Source organism: Mobula hypostoma, chromosome 1 (genome assembly GCF_963921235.1).
Source record: "Mobula hypostoma chromosome 1, sMobHyp1.1, whole genome shotgun sequence".
In the NCBI taxonomy this organism is placed as follows: Eukaryota; Metazoa; Chordata; class Chondrichthyes; order Myliobatiformes; family Myliobatidae; genus Mobula; species Mobula hypostoma.
This window is the reverse complement of record NC_086097.1, coordinates 184,934,699-184,953,282: the sequence shown is the minus strand read 5'-3', so window position 1 is coordinate 184,953,282 and position 18,584 is coordinate 184,934,699. Positions and strand designations below refer to the sequence as shown.

Genomic DNA, 18,584 nt, shown 5'->3' with positions numbered 1-18,584 from the left:
CTGTGTGTATATTTACGCAACAACTAGAGATTTTTCAAGGACCACTTACTCCACACAGGTATAGAAATATTCATCAATAAACAGTTTAGACAGATCCAAAGATTACAAGTGACAATTTGATCGCCTAAAACTTATAAGTAAGAGAAGATGACTTCTGTGGTATCTCAAGCAATATTTCTTAAAAATGTACCACGGCATGTCACAAGAAACACTGCAGAGACCGCGCCCCCCCCCCCCCGAACCCCAACCCAACAGCAACCAAATAAACCACTAGGTGGAGCTGATCATACAGCACAGCAGGTGAAGAGACTGTTGGGATCAGCTGTTCAGAGTGCTACAGAACCACTCACTAAACTACCAGGAGGCTCATTATCTGTAAAACATTTGGGTTTATTTTACACAGGTAACCGTATTTTCTACTTCTTAGTTCTATGTCATTGTAGGTTGAGAATATTCTTATTCATTTAACGAAACATGACATATGAATATATACATATATAAACAATTCAAATTCAATAATATACTGACAGCATATTTATAATAAAGTGCTTTCCTTCCTTGTCCCTGACCAATATTTATCTTGTGAATAAATTAAGTTCTTCAGATTCAATATCTACATTGATTGAAATAAACTTAGCACAGATTTTAAGTGGCTTTCTTTTCATATGTTGCCATAATTGCTGAAGATGGTGTAAACTCTAACCTCCGATGCAAAGAGAAATAGAATGAGCAAAGAGCCAATTCCTTTGTACACGACAGCAGGCATCTGTCAGTGCTTAAGGGGCTGGGAGGGAGTAGTACTGGCAGGAACCCGGATTCCTGACCAAACCCTCTTTAACACAATGAATCCTGAATGAAAGGAACCCAGGCTAGGCAGAGATAGCATGCTGTCAGGAACCAGCCTTGACGTTTGTGAATGAACAGGACTGGCTTGCAGGATGTTAGAGCAACAAACTGTGGCTCAAGATACTGGATTTTCACACAGTTGCCACTGGATGTTTTGCTCCTCAGGTTGTTAAACACGGAAGTAGGAATGCCATGTACGAGTCTGACCCATGCTTAAGGCTCCACAGAAACTCTGATCTGCTTCCGCTCGAACACGCGGAGTATCAACAGAAAACAGTCTTTTTTTCCTGAACCACCCATACAGTTTGGGCTAAACCACAAAATGCACAAAAATAACATCATCCAGTCTGAAATGTTACCATATTTTACAAGTAAAAGGTGTTCTACAACATCTACTTAGATATTTCTAAAAGGAAACATGATAGAAACACCAGTGTCTCAAAGCCATCTGGTTAGAGACTCTGATCTCAGAGACATTTTTTCTTTCAAAGCATTCACAAATCAGATGCATATGATCAGTTTTTTTTGTGAAGTTTTCCCAGCCTTTACAAAGGAAGCTTGAATCTGAGTTATTTATTGACCGGTTATTATTTATTGACATGATGATTAAAGTATTTTCAGACTGCACTCATTGATTTGTACAATGCAATCAAACATGGTCTTATGTTGAAAAAGTCTTTGCAATGCCAAACCCACAGCATAACAACTATATATAGCAAAAACAAAAGGATATGCTTTGTAAACTCAGATACTGTTAATATGGTGAAACTGTAGGTCTTAGAAAACATTCTTTATAGGGATGTCAGGAATATTATCATATATCTTTAATAAGTAACTTATAGTTTAAAGTATTCTAAGAATTTTCTGAAAGGAAGGACTAGAATGAAGGTAAACAGTGGAATTGTAAAACAGGGTAGTTACATTACAGACATTAATGATGCAGAACAGGGAATAATACTCCTGAAACAAGTAGAAGCAATAGGGTTAAAACACTGAAGTTTCATCTTAACATGCAATTCTAAAAATTAAAAAGCCCACCACACTTCAGTGAATTGCCGGACTTCATATCATATTAAACAATCAGTCTTATTTTATTGTTCTCCAACAGACTAGATTGGGTACCATAGTTGCTTGCATAATGCCTTACAGCACCAGCACTAGCAATCTTGGAACAATTCCCGCGCTTCCTGTAAGGAGTTTGTACATTTTCCCCGTGAATGCGTCGATTTCCTCCAGATGTTTCAGTTTCTTCCCACATTCCAAAGACGAATGGGTTAGTAAGGGTTAGTAAGCTATGGACATGCTACGTTGATGCTAGAAAAATGGAAATACTTGCTTTCAAGTATTTTTTCATTTTTTTCAAGAAAAAATGCTTTCAACACATACTTGGATCGGTTTGGCAGCTCAGCAGCGTAGCGGTTAGTGCCAACGTTTGAGGGGTTCAATTCCTGCCATTGTCTGTAAGGAATTTGTACATTCTCCCCATGACTGTTTAGGTCTTCTCCTCGTGCTTTGGTTTCCTCCCACATTCCAAAGATGAACAGGTTAGTGTCAGTAAGTTGAGGGCATGCATTGTTGGCACTGGAAGCATGGTGATACTTGCAGGCTGCCCCCAATGCATCTTTGGACTGTGTTGGTCGTTGATGCAAAGATGCATTTCACTGTGCATTTTGACGTCTTGATGTACATGTGACAAATAACACTATTCTTTATATTACCAAAAATGTCCAATATATACATATTGAACTCCTGAATGAACTGATGCCTATTCATTAAATACACTTACAAACATCAAATCTTCACTTTTTAAACATGACCCTCCTCACTGAAGCAGATTAATCAATTTTGGTGTTCATGTGACACAAACAAATAGTACCCGATGGAGGGTTAAAAATTCAAAAGAACTACAAATACCACATTCCTCTGGGCTATACAACAGCTTGTACAAATTTACGAAACGCCACTGAATAAAAATAGTACAAATGAGTAACTCCAATGTAATGCACTGTATAAATCTGCCCCTCCTCCTTCACTGATGAAAATAGTTTTGACAGATCAGTGTAGCAGAGCCCACTGATCGTCAGCTCTGATCTGATTGAGTCCTCCTTCTGTTCAAAATTATCTTCCTGTGGAAAATTATAGGCAAAGTCACAGGTAAGGTAACATCCCCAACAACATGTATAAATTTGCATTCAGTGTTTTAGATAGGTGTGCCTTACCAGTAATTCATGCCAAATATAAAGCTTCAGCAATTAACATTTGAAGAAAAAGTTAAACCTGTTTTGCTGATGGCTATATTTATGCAGGCAGCAGAGGCCAAGATCTCTAGAGCACAGAAGGAGTGTGCATTAACCGTTACAGGGAGCTCAAAATTATCAAAACAGGGTAGATATCCAAGTCTTGGACACTCCAACCAATACACTGTGAGATAGAGAATACAGCACATCTCCTACATGAAAGGGTGATCCTGTCTCCACAAATTATTTCAGTACTTGCATCCTTCCAAGATCTACTGAATTTTCCCCAGATGAAAACCAGTAGAAGCTCCAATAAGGTATTTAGAAGGATCTCAGAACTGTAAAGCACTAGAGGGAACTGATCAATCCCACTTGGTCTCTTCCACTACTTTTGCAAAGCAGCTAAATTTCTCCAATGATATTCAGGTGGATTTCTTTAGTGCACAATTACAGACATGTCTCATTCACCTTGATTATGACAGTGGCCATATGATAGTGATTTAGATTGAGTCTGCTTCAATGGAAAGCAGCTCCATGCTGCTTCAATTATGCCAGCCTAAATTTTGTGCCTGGATGTCCAACAAGGAGATGTGGTTTGATGGTTCTTTAAAGCTTGGTTCATTGAGTTTTTCAATCTCCACAAAGCTGTTTGACAATAGTTCTGGATAAGATTATGGAGCTGCTGGGAGCAAATTGTGTTCAAAGTGAGTTGCAGGCAGATAAGGCAATAAATGCACAACATCTTCCTCAGGGTGCCTTGGCATACTTCAGAAATGTAGCTTTTTTACAGGACTCAGTGATTACTAACTGGTGTAACTGAAATATATCTGCAGGTAACTGTTAATCTCATCAGGACTGTGTTGATTCCAACACCAACTTCCCACTTGCATCTCTGTCATCTATATCCTTTAATGTTTTTTTCAGATATGTATCCAATGTGTTTTTAAATAGTGCTGTATTCCCTGCCTCATTAGCCAGCTGCAATAAAGTACTCCAATCTAAGAAGTTCAATGAAAAAAATTCTTTCAACATTCCTTTCTTTCTTTGAATCATAACCCTAAATTTATGTTGGTAATCTGATTAAAAAAAACAACTTTATATTTGTTAAAAGAAAACATGGGAAGATTTAGAGATTGTGTGGTTATAAGGTGAACTTTTTTTTTGAGAACGCATCGAAGGCTGGTTTCTTATACATTTGTTTCCAGAATGTGGACTGATTAAAAGAGAAACTGCAGAAGAAGCATGCTGTTATTCGCAGCAGCATCTGCTTTTATTTTGCTTCACTTTGTTTTGTTCATTTTTAGGAAGTAAGAAGTTCAAATCCAGGAATTTGAGATAAGAGCTCCAGGGAGACAATGCCCCAAGTCAGAAATAGCAGCTGAAGATACAAAGTCGCATTTTTGGCTACCTCGCCAATCTTCTATTCAAATGAAAGTTCCTTTCTCTATTTCACTGGCCTTCCTATTCTACTTGATGAATTCCAATTGTTTTGCTGGTTTGACCAGACTCCTTTCTGCTACTCCTCGCCTAATTTCCTTCGTCTTTTTCAAACTATAGATGACTTTGGCCTCTAGCCTGGTTATCAATCTTTACCCCGACAAAAGGCCTAAATGAGAACCAGATAATAAACTGCACCCTCCCTCTCATAATTAGGAGCCCTTTCTGATTTTACGAACAGGGAGAAATCTCATTTAATTTTCACTTCCATTGGTAACAAAAACAGCATTATTTAGATTTTACATGTAATAATACAAAAGAAACTAATAACTTTAGATGTTAGTAGAAATTTGCCAGACTGAAATGTTTCAAGATCAGCATGCAAAAGCATGTGTTCATGAATAATTTGTCAATGCTACCAATACATGTGAGTAGTTTACAACCACAGTCACTTTCAGATTGGCAATTTACAGGATTAAGTTTTTAACACAATTTCAAATACCAACCGTATATCTGTAAGTAGAGGCAGGTATACAAGCACAAGATAGCAAACAGCATTTGCAAAAGCATATTTAAAGTAAAAACCATCAACAATACCACCTATGAGCACAAGAAGAGTTTACAATTGGAAAATACCTTTCACCACTTTGGAATGTTTCCAAAAAGCCTTATGAAGTACCTGTGAACTCAACTCACTGCTGTAACATAGCATCAATTCCTACATAGCAAAATCCCATAAACACTAATTTGTTAACAGCCAGATAATCTGCTTTAATGATGTTGATTAAAGGATAAGTATTAGCCAAAACATCAGGGATAACACCTCTGCTCTTCTTCAAAATAGTGCCCTGGGATCCCTTACATCACCTGACAGCGCAGAAAGAGTCTCAGTTTAATGTTTCATCCAAAAAAGACATCCTGATAGTGCAGTCCTTCCTTGCTATCATACATTTATCCTATTGTTACAGCATCGATGGAATACTAACCCTTCCTGTCAAAACACAGAGCTTACATTAAATTTGTAAAAAAAAAACTCCAAAAAACATGCCCAGATATAAAGTCAAGGTAAACAAACTATATCTAAAAATATCAAATTATGAATAATGATTAAGAAAATCCAGAAACCAAGAGGCTAATTAACAACTAGCCCTTTACACCACTAACGAGGATGAAAGCTGCATACAAATAAAAAAACTGCACGATGTACTTAAAAGATCACCTAAATTACTACCTAAGTAAATGAAAGTAACTTTCACTTTTCATAGAGTTGAAGGGATTACATTTAAAATACTTGGGAACCCTTTACTCTATTTTTGTCAGGTAACTGCCATATAAATACAGACCACTCTACTGCAGTGAACATCAGACAACACAGAATTATGAAGCAGTTTGAGATGGCAAACAATGAAAGATTTTTTCCATTAGTTATCAAAACTTAAGAGTAAATATCAAAAGGTTATCTCTGATAGGTAACAAATCATTAAGTGTCATCTAGTCTCATTTCATGGAAGCTTGCCTACAAATCAGAGGTTTGTGAATTTAAGCCTCATTGTAAACTAAACCAATACTCCAAAGTTATGGAAGCGTGGATCTACAAGACTGTCATTCACATGCAACCTTTCTGCTTACTCAGGTGATCATATAAGATCCCATGTAGTATTTCGACTAGAGGAAGAAAGGGAAAGGACTTACGCTTATACCCAACACCCTTTTTTGTGTACTAAAATTACAGTATATTTCCAATAGGAAATAGAATACAGTAGTATTGAAATTGGCTAAAAATGTTTAAAACATCACTACATAATCACATCTCTATGGAATCATGTGCTAAAATAGGTCCTGCATAGCCCTGACAGGAACAGCACAAGAAGTAGTCCTGATGAAGGGTCTTGGGCAGAAACATCAGCCGTTCATTTCCCTCCAAAGATGCTGCCTGACCTGCTGAATTCCTCCAACATTTTGACTGTGAAGCTCCTAACTTAATATGCCTTTGCCATAATGATCACTGAGAAGACTGCAGATCTCAAAGAAACTTTTCTGCAGGCAACCACAAGCAGCTGCATAAAAGGTCAGTCTGGATATGAAGGAAAATGCAAGGGAAAACCGGCATACTTCCCTGATGGCCTGCCCCATTCAAATCACTTCAAAGAATGGAATGTTACTGACGTGGCTTTGATGTGCAGAATATAAAAATCTTCAGTTTGTGACGGAACAACCAGCACTGAGGTTTGGGGCTGGCAGATCCATTGTGGAAACAATGTCAAAATGTCCAAATGTTCTCAGTACAACATACTCCTAGTTTGTTATGAATTTTCTAACAAGTTTGTTGGTTGCACCCAAAAGCCCCTACTTATGTTGACAAGGGGAAAGTATGTAATATTTAGCATATGACATTACCTGCAAAATTAATGCTAGGAAAATAATGGCCATACTAATATGAGTTGCACATTATCTCTGGGCCAATATCCTGAAGTGTGCAATTTCACCCAGAAGTGATCACTGACACCACCTTACATATATTAAATCATATTTGTGTGTGATTCATGCTTGAAAATAAGTGCTAATTCCTCCAATTTCTAGGCTATTACCTTAACATCTAATCATTTTACATTAATAGGGCTTTGCCATATGCAGCAATTTTATGTCCTTGTGTGCACAATAAAATTGCATCAGTTCAATGCATTTTGAGACAGCCTTAGAACATTGAAGATGTTATTTATAAACTATCTCCTTTTGTTACCAAAAGTCAGAGAATGATAATTATCACAGGAAGAAAGACATGTTATATAACTTTCTTTCTCCAGGTAGAGGGTTAATTCCACAAGTCACTAATAAGGTAGATGATGTAACATCATGTAAATTGGTTTTGGAAAAAAATATATATGGATGGGGGTATAAAACATTATGGAAATGGAACAAAACGGAGGGATGGTGTAAAAGATTTCAATGCATCAACACTATGTGAAATGGGTTGTGCGCTAACAGTTCTGTGATTTTAATGGCCCTGAATAAATGAAGTACCTCTTGCAGAGATGTATTTTCTGTACCACTCAAGGTATCACCAGAAAACATTCAAGACAGAATAAATTACCACTTTGTAGTTACAAATTCTAAAATATATATATTATATTCAATTGTTGCAATGATGCTGCCCTCTCTCTGATATCCAGTCACAATGCTTATGTGGTGGTCCACAGCACAATAAACAAACAGATTGGCAAACTCATTCAAGCGAAAACACATTCGCAAATTAAAAACAGCACCAATTGTCCAGGTGCCAAACTACCATAACCAAAGGAATTAATCGCCAATGCCAAAGCTTTACCAAATAAAAATGATCAACAAAAAAGTGGGAAATACTGATTTTCCATTGAAGTGATCAACTTGTAGAACTTAGCACAAAAAATTAAAAACACAAGTCATAACATTAACTAAATATTGGTCTGAAAATGGAGGAAATTAAAACATCGCCATTCCAAAATACAGCAGCAGCATCAATTTTCTTACCAGCTTATGAACTGATGAAGACCATATGTTTATCTGAATTCAAGCCCAAGTTTTCTTTACTATGAAGAAGGAGCCAATCATTGTTTTTTTTAAAATAAAATGATTCCTGTGTTACTGACATTATGTAAAAAAAGATGCCAACTGAGGACTTTTTATGGCAGATGGTACTGTAATCAGTTGCACGCACAAGATATTTTTTGATTGATTCCAACCATATGCTAAAATGTACTCATTTTGTAAAAGCTTAGCTTTGCCAGAAAAGGATTTTAAAATCATCCACACTATTGTATATATAATTTAGTTCAGATGCAAATACATATTAGCTACAGTAATGCCAAATTGATTTTTTATTACAGTAATAAAATTGAAAAAAATGTCGACATTGTTACTTTTTATTCCATAAATATGAGGGAATCTAGTCACTGACTGTCTGCAGCACCGGGCGGTTAAACCATGAATACGTTTGCTTTGTGCGAATTTTTTTCTCATCTGATTTCATCTGTGAGAGACTCTCCCTGGAGGATGGGAAGAGAGAACCAATTATATCCACAGGCTGACTTCTCAAAAAAAATGAAGGCATCTGTTTCATGCCAACAACCTCCACATGCAAGAAAATATAACTTTGAAGGCATCTGCGTTCATGGTCAATAGTCACAGATTTTGGGTACCATTGTAATTGCCCAGCTGCAAACATGATTTTCTGATTTCATCTGCTGAGCGTCTGAGCATGAAGGCAATGTAGCAAACCAAGTTTTAAAATGCCTCCAGGCAACTCTACAACAATTAAACACTAAAATATTATACATTTTTTCTTTATATTGCTCCACTCTGAAATATCCCACCAAACCCTCCTCCTTTCAGAATATTTTTACAAGTATTTTAATTGTACCTGTACAATTACATTATTGTGCTGAGATTTTATTTAATAATTGCATTACTAATGCAAATAATGAACTCAGCAGCAAACTGCAAACGCAATATGTGAGCAAGTGCACTAGTGCTTACTGGGGTTGAGTTATTTCTTAGGGTATATTTTTTAACTAATGTATCGCCGGTTTACATTATTAACATTTTTTATCCTCCTTTACCACCTTCCATTGTAAAACCTCACAAATGTTTCTCTTTTATTTCAAATCAAAGAATTTGCCTTATATTCCTAATTAGAAATATGATTAAATGTGCGATGTAAAGGTACTAAAATTTTAAATAAAGCTGGGAAATTGTGTGATATTATAAAAATTACATGATATTTGAAAGGTACAAGTTAAAATTTTGTTCTTTATTTGCAAACTCTAGAGGAGAAAGAAGTAGCTATAATGCTTGTTGAGAAAATTAGATTTCAGAATCAGGTGCTTTTTGTCTCAGTATTGTTTGCACTAAGTCATGAAATTCAATAAAACTGTGTGAAGATACAGTAGGTGAATGTCATAAGACACATGCCACTCCAGTACTTCCATAAATCAAGAATGGAATCCATTTCAAAAGCTGGAACATGAATACACCACTCAAAAACCCAAACAAAATGCATAGTTAATCTAGGTACTAATGTTCAGACTTGATTTTCATAATTAAATACAACATTTCTAGCAGTAGTACTATCTTCCATCTTTCTTTAGCAAAAATGCTGCTACCATCTTTATAATCACTTCCATAATTATCAATAATTACTAAAAAGAAAATGTCACGCAGAGCCAAATTACTATCAAGATTCCACAGGAAATATTTTTGTCCATTTTGTAAACTCAAGCTATTTAGACCAATAAAAAGCACTTTATTTATAGGAGCTTGTACTGCAATTTCCAAAATGGAACAGATGTGGCAGTTTAGCAGAATACCTCTTCAAACTTTGCACAAATTGAAAACAGAAAACGGATTGCTCTTTCTTTTATCACATTCATTTTCAATCGACACTTTTTACCCTTGAAATAATTTGTGCATGGCTTTCATCTTAGCAGCACCTGCTGATCAAACAGAAGCTCAACAATTTCATGAAAATAATAGTCTTGAATATTCTTAAAAGTCATCCGCATACCCACAATTAGAAGGCAGATGATTTAGACCGACCAGCATTACACCAGGCTTTAAATTTCCCTCTTTTACTGAATGATATAATATAAGAACTGATTCAAGAAGGTTTAAATTGTTACAAGGCCATGTATTTGCATCTTATGTAATGTAATACCCCTGTTTAAATAATAACTCCCTAGGAGGAATCTGCAAACATCAACTGGGTTGTCTAAGGACATAAAGGTCAGTTACAGCAATATTTGTATACAGTAACCAGTGAGATCCTAAAATATCTCACCACACACTGAGCTAGCCACGGACACAAAATGCCAATATGCCCAGAAGTAAATAATGATTTCCATTGTTTCAATCTATTGACGAGTTGCAATTATACCTCAAAACAAAATACTCACACCGTGCAAAAAAAACAAATCATAAATTTTTTAAAAATCATTCTGTTGCTGATTTGAAATAATCTAACCATTTTTACATGTGTTTTATGCTATCTGAGCAATATTACCTATATTTAAACAAACCCACACCAGTCCCTACAGCCTTACAACACAAGAGAGCGAGTGCTATCAAATGTATCCCATCAAAATAAGACAAAGGCTTTCTGCCTCTTCATTTCAAGAGCTTTATTGGTTTTTCTGTGAGAGGCAAGACTATTTTCAGACAATTTACACATAATGAAATAGCAAATCAAGTCATTACCCTGGCCATATTCTTTAGTATTCTAATGGTTATAAAACCACATCAATAAATAATCCTTTGTTCTCCATTATCATCTCCCAGTACTTAGTTTTACACTACAGAAAGCAGTCCGAGATGGAATGCTGAACCCAATTAAAGATAACGACTCTGGTAATCTCACCTTTAGAAGTCCTGCAGAAATGGTTTAGGTGATGTCAGATACTGTCAAGACCAGGAATGATACCTAACCTTGTCAAAAGGCAGCTTTTCTTCACTGTTAATCTTTAAATGTAAATTCACTGCCAGCAAGAGGAGCAGCAGATAACAGGTTACATCTTCACTCTTAGCCTTATCGACTTATGCATCTCCTCCAAACACTGAAAGCACCTATTCATGGAGATTACCTTCTGGCAGAGTGCACACCAGCACAACGGGTTTGTATTCATTAAACACACTTCCTCGGCTTATCTAAAATAAAAGGCTCGTCATGATGGCACATTGTGTGTGAAGGAAAGGCAATGTGCATTAGAGTGATTACAATATCAGCTCAGCCCAGATGGATCCAGGAAAATAAACAGAGGGTGTGTAAGAAGTTAATTGGCAACTCAAAGGGAAAACACGGACTGAGGATTATAGAAAATGGACTCCTGGCCAACTGCAGCCTGGCAGGACACCTGTCACCTGGTGGAAAACTGCTCAAATTGTGAGAGCACATTGCCATGATGTGAGTGGAAAAGCAGAACTGTTATATAAAAAAGCTGATGAAAAGCTTGGCACCACTATGAATATGGTAGATAAAAAGGCTCTGTCACAAATCCACAACTAATCCAATAACATGGAAGCCTCATTGATATGACTATGGGCATGACAAACTAAAATAACATTTAACTTACAAAAGTGACCTTGTGAGAACATTTTTTCACCAGACAAACTACTGCCTTCATTTTTGGAGTTATAATCCAGTTTTAATAATAAGGTTCGGATGTATAGCCAAGAACAATAATTACAAGATGGAATGACTATTAATGGAAACAATAAAATTATCATTGAGTCAATATTTTGTTTTCTAAATGCTTGCAGTTCACAAATACTCGATTTCTAGAACAGCTAAAGTAATCACTGACAGCGACTGCTTATATTTCATTTCTTTAGCCTTAATCTATAATTAGTGTGGATTGACAGATGCAAGCCCTCTACACTTACAGACCGCTACTGAAGTTGGACAGAGCCTTGTTCTATTTAAACACCATGTAAGTAACCCCACTCAACACTTAGTAAAACAATTACCCATAACAAATTAAATTGATGCTTTTCCAATTAAATAATCCCTGTATTCAGACCTAACCACATTAATAATAAAGTTAGGGACACTGATAATAAAATCAATATTAAAATGTACTTTAGCACCTTCGTAATTATACACACACATCCCCAATTCATTGAAATATAAAAATTAAATTTGTTGTAATTTAGAATCACTAATATCCTTACACTTAAGCAAAGTGCATTTTTATCCTTGTTCTTGGATAACTTCTTGGGCTTGCATAAATTAAAGCACTTTAGATCTGCTTCACAGATTGAAGAACTGTTGAACAGATATGATTTTAAAATGTGATAAATGTCATACAGTATTTCAACAAATATAACTCTGGATCAAATGTTATATTGCTTTGTTGTGAAGAATACTTTCAGCACTATATTCTCACTAGGGGATGCTGTTCCTTCTCCTTCCTGCAGTAAATTCGAGAACCAATTGCATTATTGTTCTCTGGACTGGCTCATAACATGCAGTATTTATAAACATCAAAATTCTATCAATCTTAGAGAGCACATTTTTAGCTCCAACAAACTAAAATCTTGTCAATATTCTGAAATATAATACAGGAAAAAAACTAGTTTCTCTCTAAAAATGAAGAAGAAACATTTCAATATAATCTTCTACCCAGCAATATCTGCTGCACAATATTAGGATTTATTTTATAAAATCATTTTTCATAAATTTAGTATATACAAGATAAAAGCCATAATCTTCTGCAATGGTAGTTGTAGATCACAACAATTTTTACAGGATGAAAGAAAGATTAATAAAATACCATTGATGTTAAGTTAGCATTTATCTCCTATTTTTACTTTTTATATGAAGTTGAATAACTAAGTGCTATGTTATGATATGTGTTATGCCCCTCTGAAGAGTGAAATTCTTCACCCTGTTGGAATAGCAACCATAATATGGACCATTTAAAACAATACGCACTCTTTAAACCTACTGAGGAAACAAAGCATTCCAAAAAAGTTAAGTCTGTGGAATTTTCCTGTTTCTGTCAGTATCAATTAACTACTCATCCAGAGAAACAGAAATAAACTTCACTGAAATGATTGTGGATGCAACAGGTGGGAAGCCTTATTGGTTTAATGTCCTCAAAATGATTTTCAGTGTTAAAGTCTATTCTAAACTAATGTGTTAAGTATGTTCTCCTATATAACATACAGGCAAATTTAAACTAAAGAAACTAATTTGAAAATAAAAATAGATCGAAATAAATATTGAAGAGTCCCGCAATGGTAATTGAATTAAACTAGTTGGAATTTCAAAAATATGTGTTCCCCTTCTCTAGATAAACTCCAGGCAGTTTCTATTGAAGCGTAAGTAGCAGCAAAGCAAATTTAATATCCAATAAGAATAACATTCGCATTAATTTGATCACAGGTTACCAAACCATAAACATAAATTGATATCCATTTCCATCTTCTGATTGTAATCATGAGAACTGGCCTCCCCAAAAAGCATGTTCTAAGTCACCTTTTATTTAACTGATAAGGCATCTTGATCACAGCACATGTGACAAGTTCCCACAAAACAAAGACCAAGCTTATAATTGAAATCCAAAGCTCAAAACAATATATTAACCTTCCATTTAACAACCAAAAGATCTCCATTAATGAACAGCATTGGGAAAACCATCAAAGTAAGTCAAAAGATGAAACTGACAATTGCGACAACTCATGTTTTCAAATGCAAAATTGCAGATGCTAACTTTCTTTCAGTCTGAGCTGCTCACAACTAAAGCAGTCACTAAGAATCTTAATGAATTGGGCTTTGCATTGAATACTCTGCATTTAGAATGCATTTCTTGTAAAAGGGGAAAATACGATTTGACAGGAAAGGGTAGTAAGAACTAACTACCCTGCAACTCACTCTCCAGGTGGAGCCATTCCCCCTTGCCCCAATCCCTTATTATTATATTGCATAACTGTAGCCCAAAACAAAGGCAGATGTAATGCTTCCTGGATAATAGGATTAGGTGCTGAAAATAGATCCAACAAAAGTCTAACGACAAGAACTTTAAACACCAGTTAATAATCAAATCCCACAAAGATCAAACAAGTTAATTGCGGTTCTTTACATATTATGCAAACCTCTGGTGAAATTTCTGAATTCCGAAATTCAAGGACTAGACACTTGTTTTGACAGAAGGATGGTAGCTGACTTAAGAGATATAATTAACCTAAAAGTGCACAACTCTGTCCAGTCTGACAACTTTCCATTGAATTAGATTTAATGTAGATCAGATCATGGTAATTTTTTTTTCATTTTGATCCCTTTCTTCAAATAACGTTTACAGTTCGATTCCACAAAGAATAGAGACATACTTTAAACCAGACTTGTACAATTTGATTCAAAAAATCAGACAAATGTCACGCCACAGAAAATCAAAATACCACGATTGCACGGTCTGGACTCGTAACTTGCAGTCTGAATGCTCCGAGAACTAAACTGACGCTAAAGAAAGAGAAAAGTACTATTCGGACAATTGTTAAGAGCCATACTTACGTTGATAAGATCCAGAGATTCCAACCATTCGTATATTTATTAAATTACAGAACTTCCAGACCTCCGCCACGAAATATACAATGAGGAAAGAATGTAAGTTTCTTCCTGTAACCAAGCAGATCCGTCCACAAGTAAAACTCAGCGCCAACTGAAGAAAAAGCTGAAAACTTCAGATCTCCCCAGCAAGAAGGACTATTGCCAACTTTAGGGAAAAGGAAAGTGGGGGGAAGCTGTTTGCTTTAAAACAAATATAAACGTGTTGCTTCCTTTTGATGCTAACAGCCCCGGCAGCATCGACCGTGACGATGTCAGATCAGAAGACAAACTCCAGGCAGCCGCCCTCCATAGATGTGCGCAGCCGGTAGATAGTCTTGTTAGCAGCTAGCAGTTGAAATGAGGAGTCCTATCCGCAAAGCAGCCTGGCTCTGAAACTGGTTCCTCACTCCCCAGGTGCGGGGTGGGTGGGGTTTAGCCAGGGGGAGTTGAAAGAGGTAGAGCAGACATCTGTGTCGTGAAGGAGGTCAGGAGGTCAAGAATATGTTAACAATAAACTGGTGGAGTGTCTCCTGCTCGCTCTCTCTCTCCCTCCCCTCTGCCTGAGAGCTGTGTTTGTGCGCCTTGATCCCTGGTGATGCTTTCCCAAGCCCGGCTGCCGGGAACAGAGGGAAGGGCTGCTGCTGTTGCTGCATTCGGGCTCGGCTCAAGCACTTTCCTTCTCTGCCATCTGCTCCAGCGAGAGCTCCTGGCTTTCCTCCCTGTGTCTTATCGCGATCTGCTATTAAAACGGGACTTCCAGAATCCAGCTACTCTGAGATCGGCATCATAATCCCCCTTCTGCTGGCTTATTTCCAGTCTGTTAGTTTTTTTTTCATAACATTCAACTAGCTAAACGATACGAAACACAGCTGCGCCGATGCTGCATTTTCCGCTCTGATTTTTTTGCATGCAAAATACAAATGTACGATTTTAACACGTGATTTTTTCACCTCTACTTAAAATATCATTATAGGTAAAATATGCACGTTATTTACACAGTACCTCAACTATGTGGGCCAGACGAGGAATTTCTTCAAGAAGAATTCAGTGTAAAAGCTGGCACTGGTTAATTGTTGAACTGGAAGGGCGGTGGGGAGCGGGGGTGGGAGAGAGCCTGCTTTTGCCGTTAGCGCCGGCTGTGTCTGCACTCAGGATGCACCGCTCGCCCCGCCTGTCAGGGGAAGCCGCTGCCCTCGCAGATCCAGGCGTTCGGTCCCCACCTGCTGGGCTCTGCCACCTGCTCCAAACAACAGCAGCACGTTCCCCAAAACAACAGGAGAATAACACCCGTTGCTGCCAACTCTGGTCCATCTACACTACAATATAAGGAGCAGCAGTTCAGCTGAACTGCAGACTGTCTTTGGCTTAGAGCCCTATAAGTACAATTCTCCCTGTGTCATGCCGAGTCTTTACAAATATAATATCTGCTGTTGCTGATACACGTCAGTAGTGTATCCCCGAGTAGTACAGAAAATTTAAACGGAAGTGACTCTCCCCTGATACTTAATAGATGGTAGACATTGAACTAATGATGCACAATGAGAAATATCACATAATTCACATTACATTCTCTTATTCAGTTCTATTGGTTTCAAACAACTTTAACCTTTGATAAGGTTCCACATGGCAGGCTGCACTGGGAAGTTGGATGGCACGGAATCCAGAACGAGCAGGTTTACTGGATATACATTTGGTCTGATGGTTAAAAAACACAAGGTGCTGCTGGAAGGTTGTTTCTCAGGCTGAAGGGACTATGCCTCAGGTTTCGGTGCTGGGCCCATTGTTGTTTGTCATCTACAGTACTGTGCAAAAGTCTTAGGCACATATCTATAGCTAGGGTACCTAAGACCTTTGCACAGTGTTGTATTTGTCAGCAGAGAGTGTGTTTGTAGAGCTAGCTGGAGCAAAAAATGTTGGGAATGGTGAGGGTGGAGTACTGTGGGAGGAGTTTGGGGCAGGTTGCAGAGACGGAGTGCCAGGGCGGGGAGTGGTGCGGGTGCAGACACACCCAGCCTGAGACACCAGGCAAGGTCATTTGAGTCCAAACAACTGGTTTATTGATCATTACAGAATGTCGCTCTGGTGCTTCCCCTTTTCCCAACCATGATCCTCTTCTCCCTGCCCCTTCCCACTCTCAGTTCACAATAGATAACCATATCGGAATCAGATTTAGCATCACTCACATATGTTATGAAATCTGTTTTCTTTTCACAGCAGCAGTACAGTCCAATACATAAAATTACTACAGGAATGTGCAGAAGTCGTAGTCACCCTAGCTACATATATATCTGGGGCTAAGGCTTTGCACAGAACTGTACATTAACAATCTGTAAAACAAGCTATGGTTAGTAGATCTGCAGATGATACTAAAATAGGTGGTGTAGTGGATAATGAGGAAGGTTATTAATAACTACAGGGGAACCTTGATCAGCTGAGTAAGTGGGCCAAGGAATGGCAGATAGAGTTTAATGTGGATGTGTAAGCTGTGGCATTTTGGAAAGTCAAATCCACCTAGGAGTATCACAATGAATAGCAGGACCCTAAAAGACCCAGCATGACCTCCTTCTTGATCTCAGAATGCCCAAGCATATGAGTACGCCCACACTAATTTCAGTATTTCCCATATCCTTCTCCTTGTTGAATATGAACACAAAATACTTATGAGTATCTCGCCCACATCCTCTGACTCTAAACATGGTTTTCACCTTTATCCCCCCTCCTTTCCCTTTCTCCCTAGTTATCCTCTTGCTTTTAATGTGAATATAAAATGCATTGGGATTCTTCGTAATCCTCCTTGCAAAGGACATTTTATGGCCTATGTTGTACTTCCTATACCTTTGTTTGATCTCTTTCCTGTTATCACTATATTCTTCAAAGGCCATGTCTGATTTTAACTTCATAAACTTTACGTAGGAACACAGGGCATAGAACATAAAACACTACATGGCAGGAACAGGCCCTTCAGGCCACAATGTTGTGTCAAACCAATTAAATTAGAAATCAAATGGCTTACTAAACTAATGTCTTCTGCCTATACAGTATCCACATGCCTCCATTTTCCTTACATTCATTTGCTTATCTGAATGTTCCTTAAAAGTCTCTAATGTATCTGCCTCTACCTCCACCACAGGCAGCAAATTTCAGGCACCCACCACGCTCTGTGTAAAATCTTACCCCTCATATCTCCTTTCAAATTACCCCTTTCATCTAAAATGCGTCTCCATTTGCTTCCTTTTTCTTTTTGACCACATTCATAACTTTGTTTGTCATCCAAAGTTTCCTTTCTTTGCCTTCTTTGTCCTTCCTCTTTACTAAAACATGCCACTCCTGAGCTCTGATCAGCTGATCTTTGAACAACTTCCACATGCCAGGTGTTGACTTGGTAATAACAATTAACTCCCCCTGGCCTCTGCCTCAAAATGTCATTATTTGCCCTTTCCTACCAGGTCCAGATTTATTCATATTCATAGCTATCTTGAAACTTAAGAAGTTGTGATCTCTATTCCCAAAATGTTCTCTGACTAAACAGCCAGTCTCTTGCTCAAGCCCATTTCCCAAAACCATGTCCAGTATAGTTCCTCCTCTAAATGGATGACCTATATACTGTTTCAAGAAATGCTTTTGAATGCACTGAAGAAATTCTGCCCTATCTAAGTCTTGTGCAGCAAGGAAATTCCAGTCAAGATTGGGGATGTTAAAGTCACCCACTTGAACTACCCTGTTGGATTTATATCTTTGTATAATCTGTTAATATATCTGTTCCCCTATCTCCTGGTGGCTATTGGGAGGCCTTTCATATTAGCTCATCAGAGTGTTTGCATCCATCCTATTTTGAGCTCTATACCTGTTGCTTCAGTGGATGAGCCCTCCAGTATATCCCCTCTGAATGCAACTGTAACAGTCTTCCTGATTACTAATGCAACTCATCTGTCACTTACCTACCTCTTTATCTTGTTAAAAACATCGAAACCCAAGAGCATTGAGCTGCC

At 37.5% G+C, this 18,584-nt stretch overlaps 1 protein-coding gene across 8 annotated transcripts in view; it reads right to left on the bottom strand.

The window, feature by feature from the left end:
* The window catches only part of runx1t1 (RUNX1 partner transcriptional co-repressor 1), a 105,148-nt gene extending 89,261 nt beyond the window's left edge, over positions 1 to 15,887 (bottom strand). For 5 of the 8 annotated variants that reach the window (XM_063061408.1, XM_063061413.1, XM_063061418.1 and 2 more), the window contains exon 1: positions 14,560 to 15,315. In XM_063061408.1, coding sequence (XP_062917478.1) covers positions 14,560 to 14,587 — 28 coding nt within the window. In that variant the 5' untranslated portion in view covers positions 14,588 to 15,315. Of the gene's footprint in view, positions 1 to 10,908; positions 11,220 to 14,559; positions 15,316 to 15,597 lie in introns of those variants that run through there. The other 3 variants (XM_063061434.1, XM_063061442.1, XM_063061450.1) reach the window with 2 other exon arrangements.
* Positions 15,888 to 18,584: the final 2,697 nt, after the last annotated feature.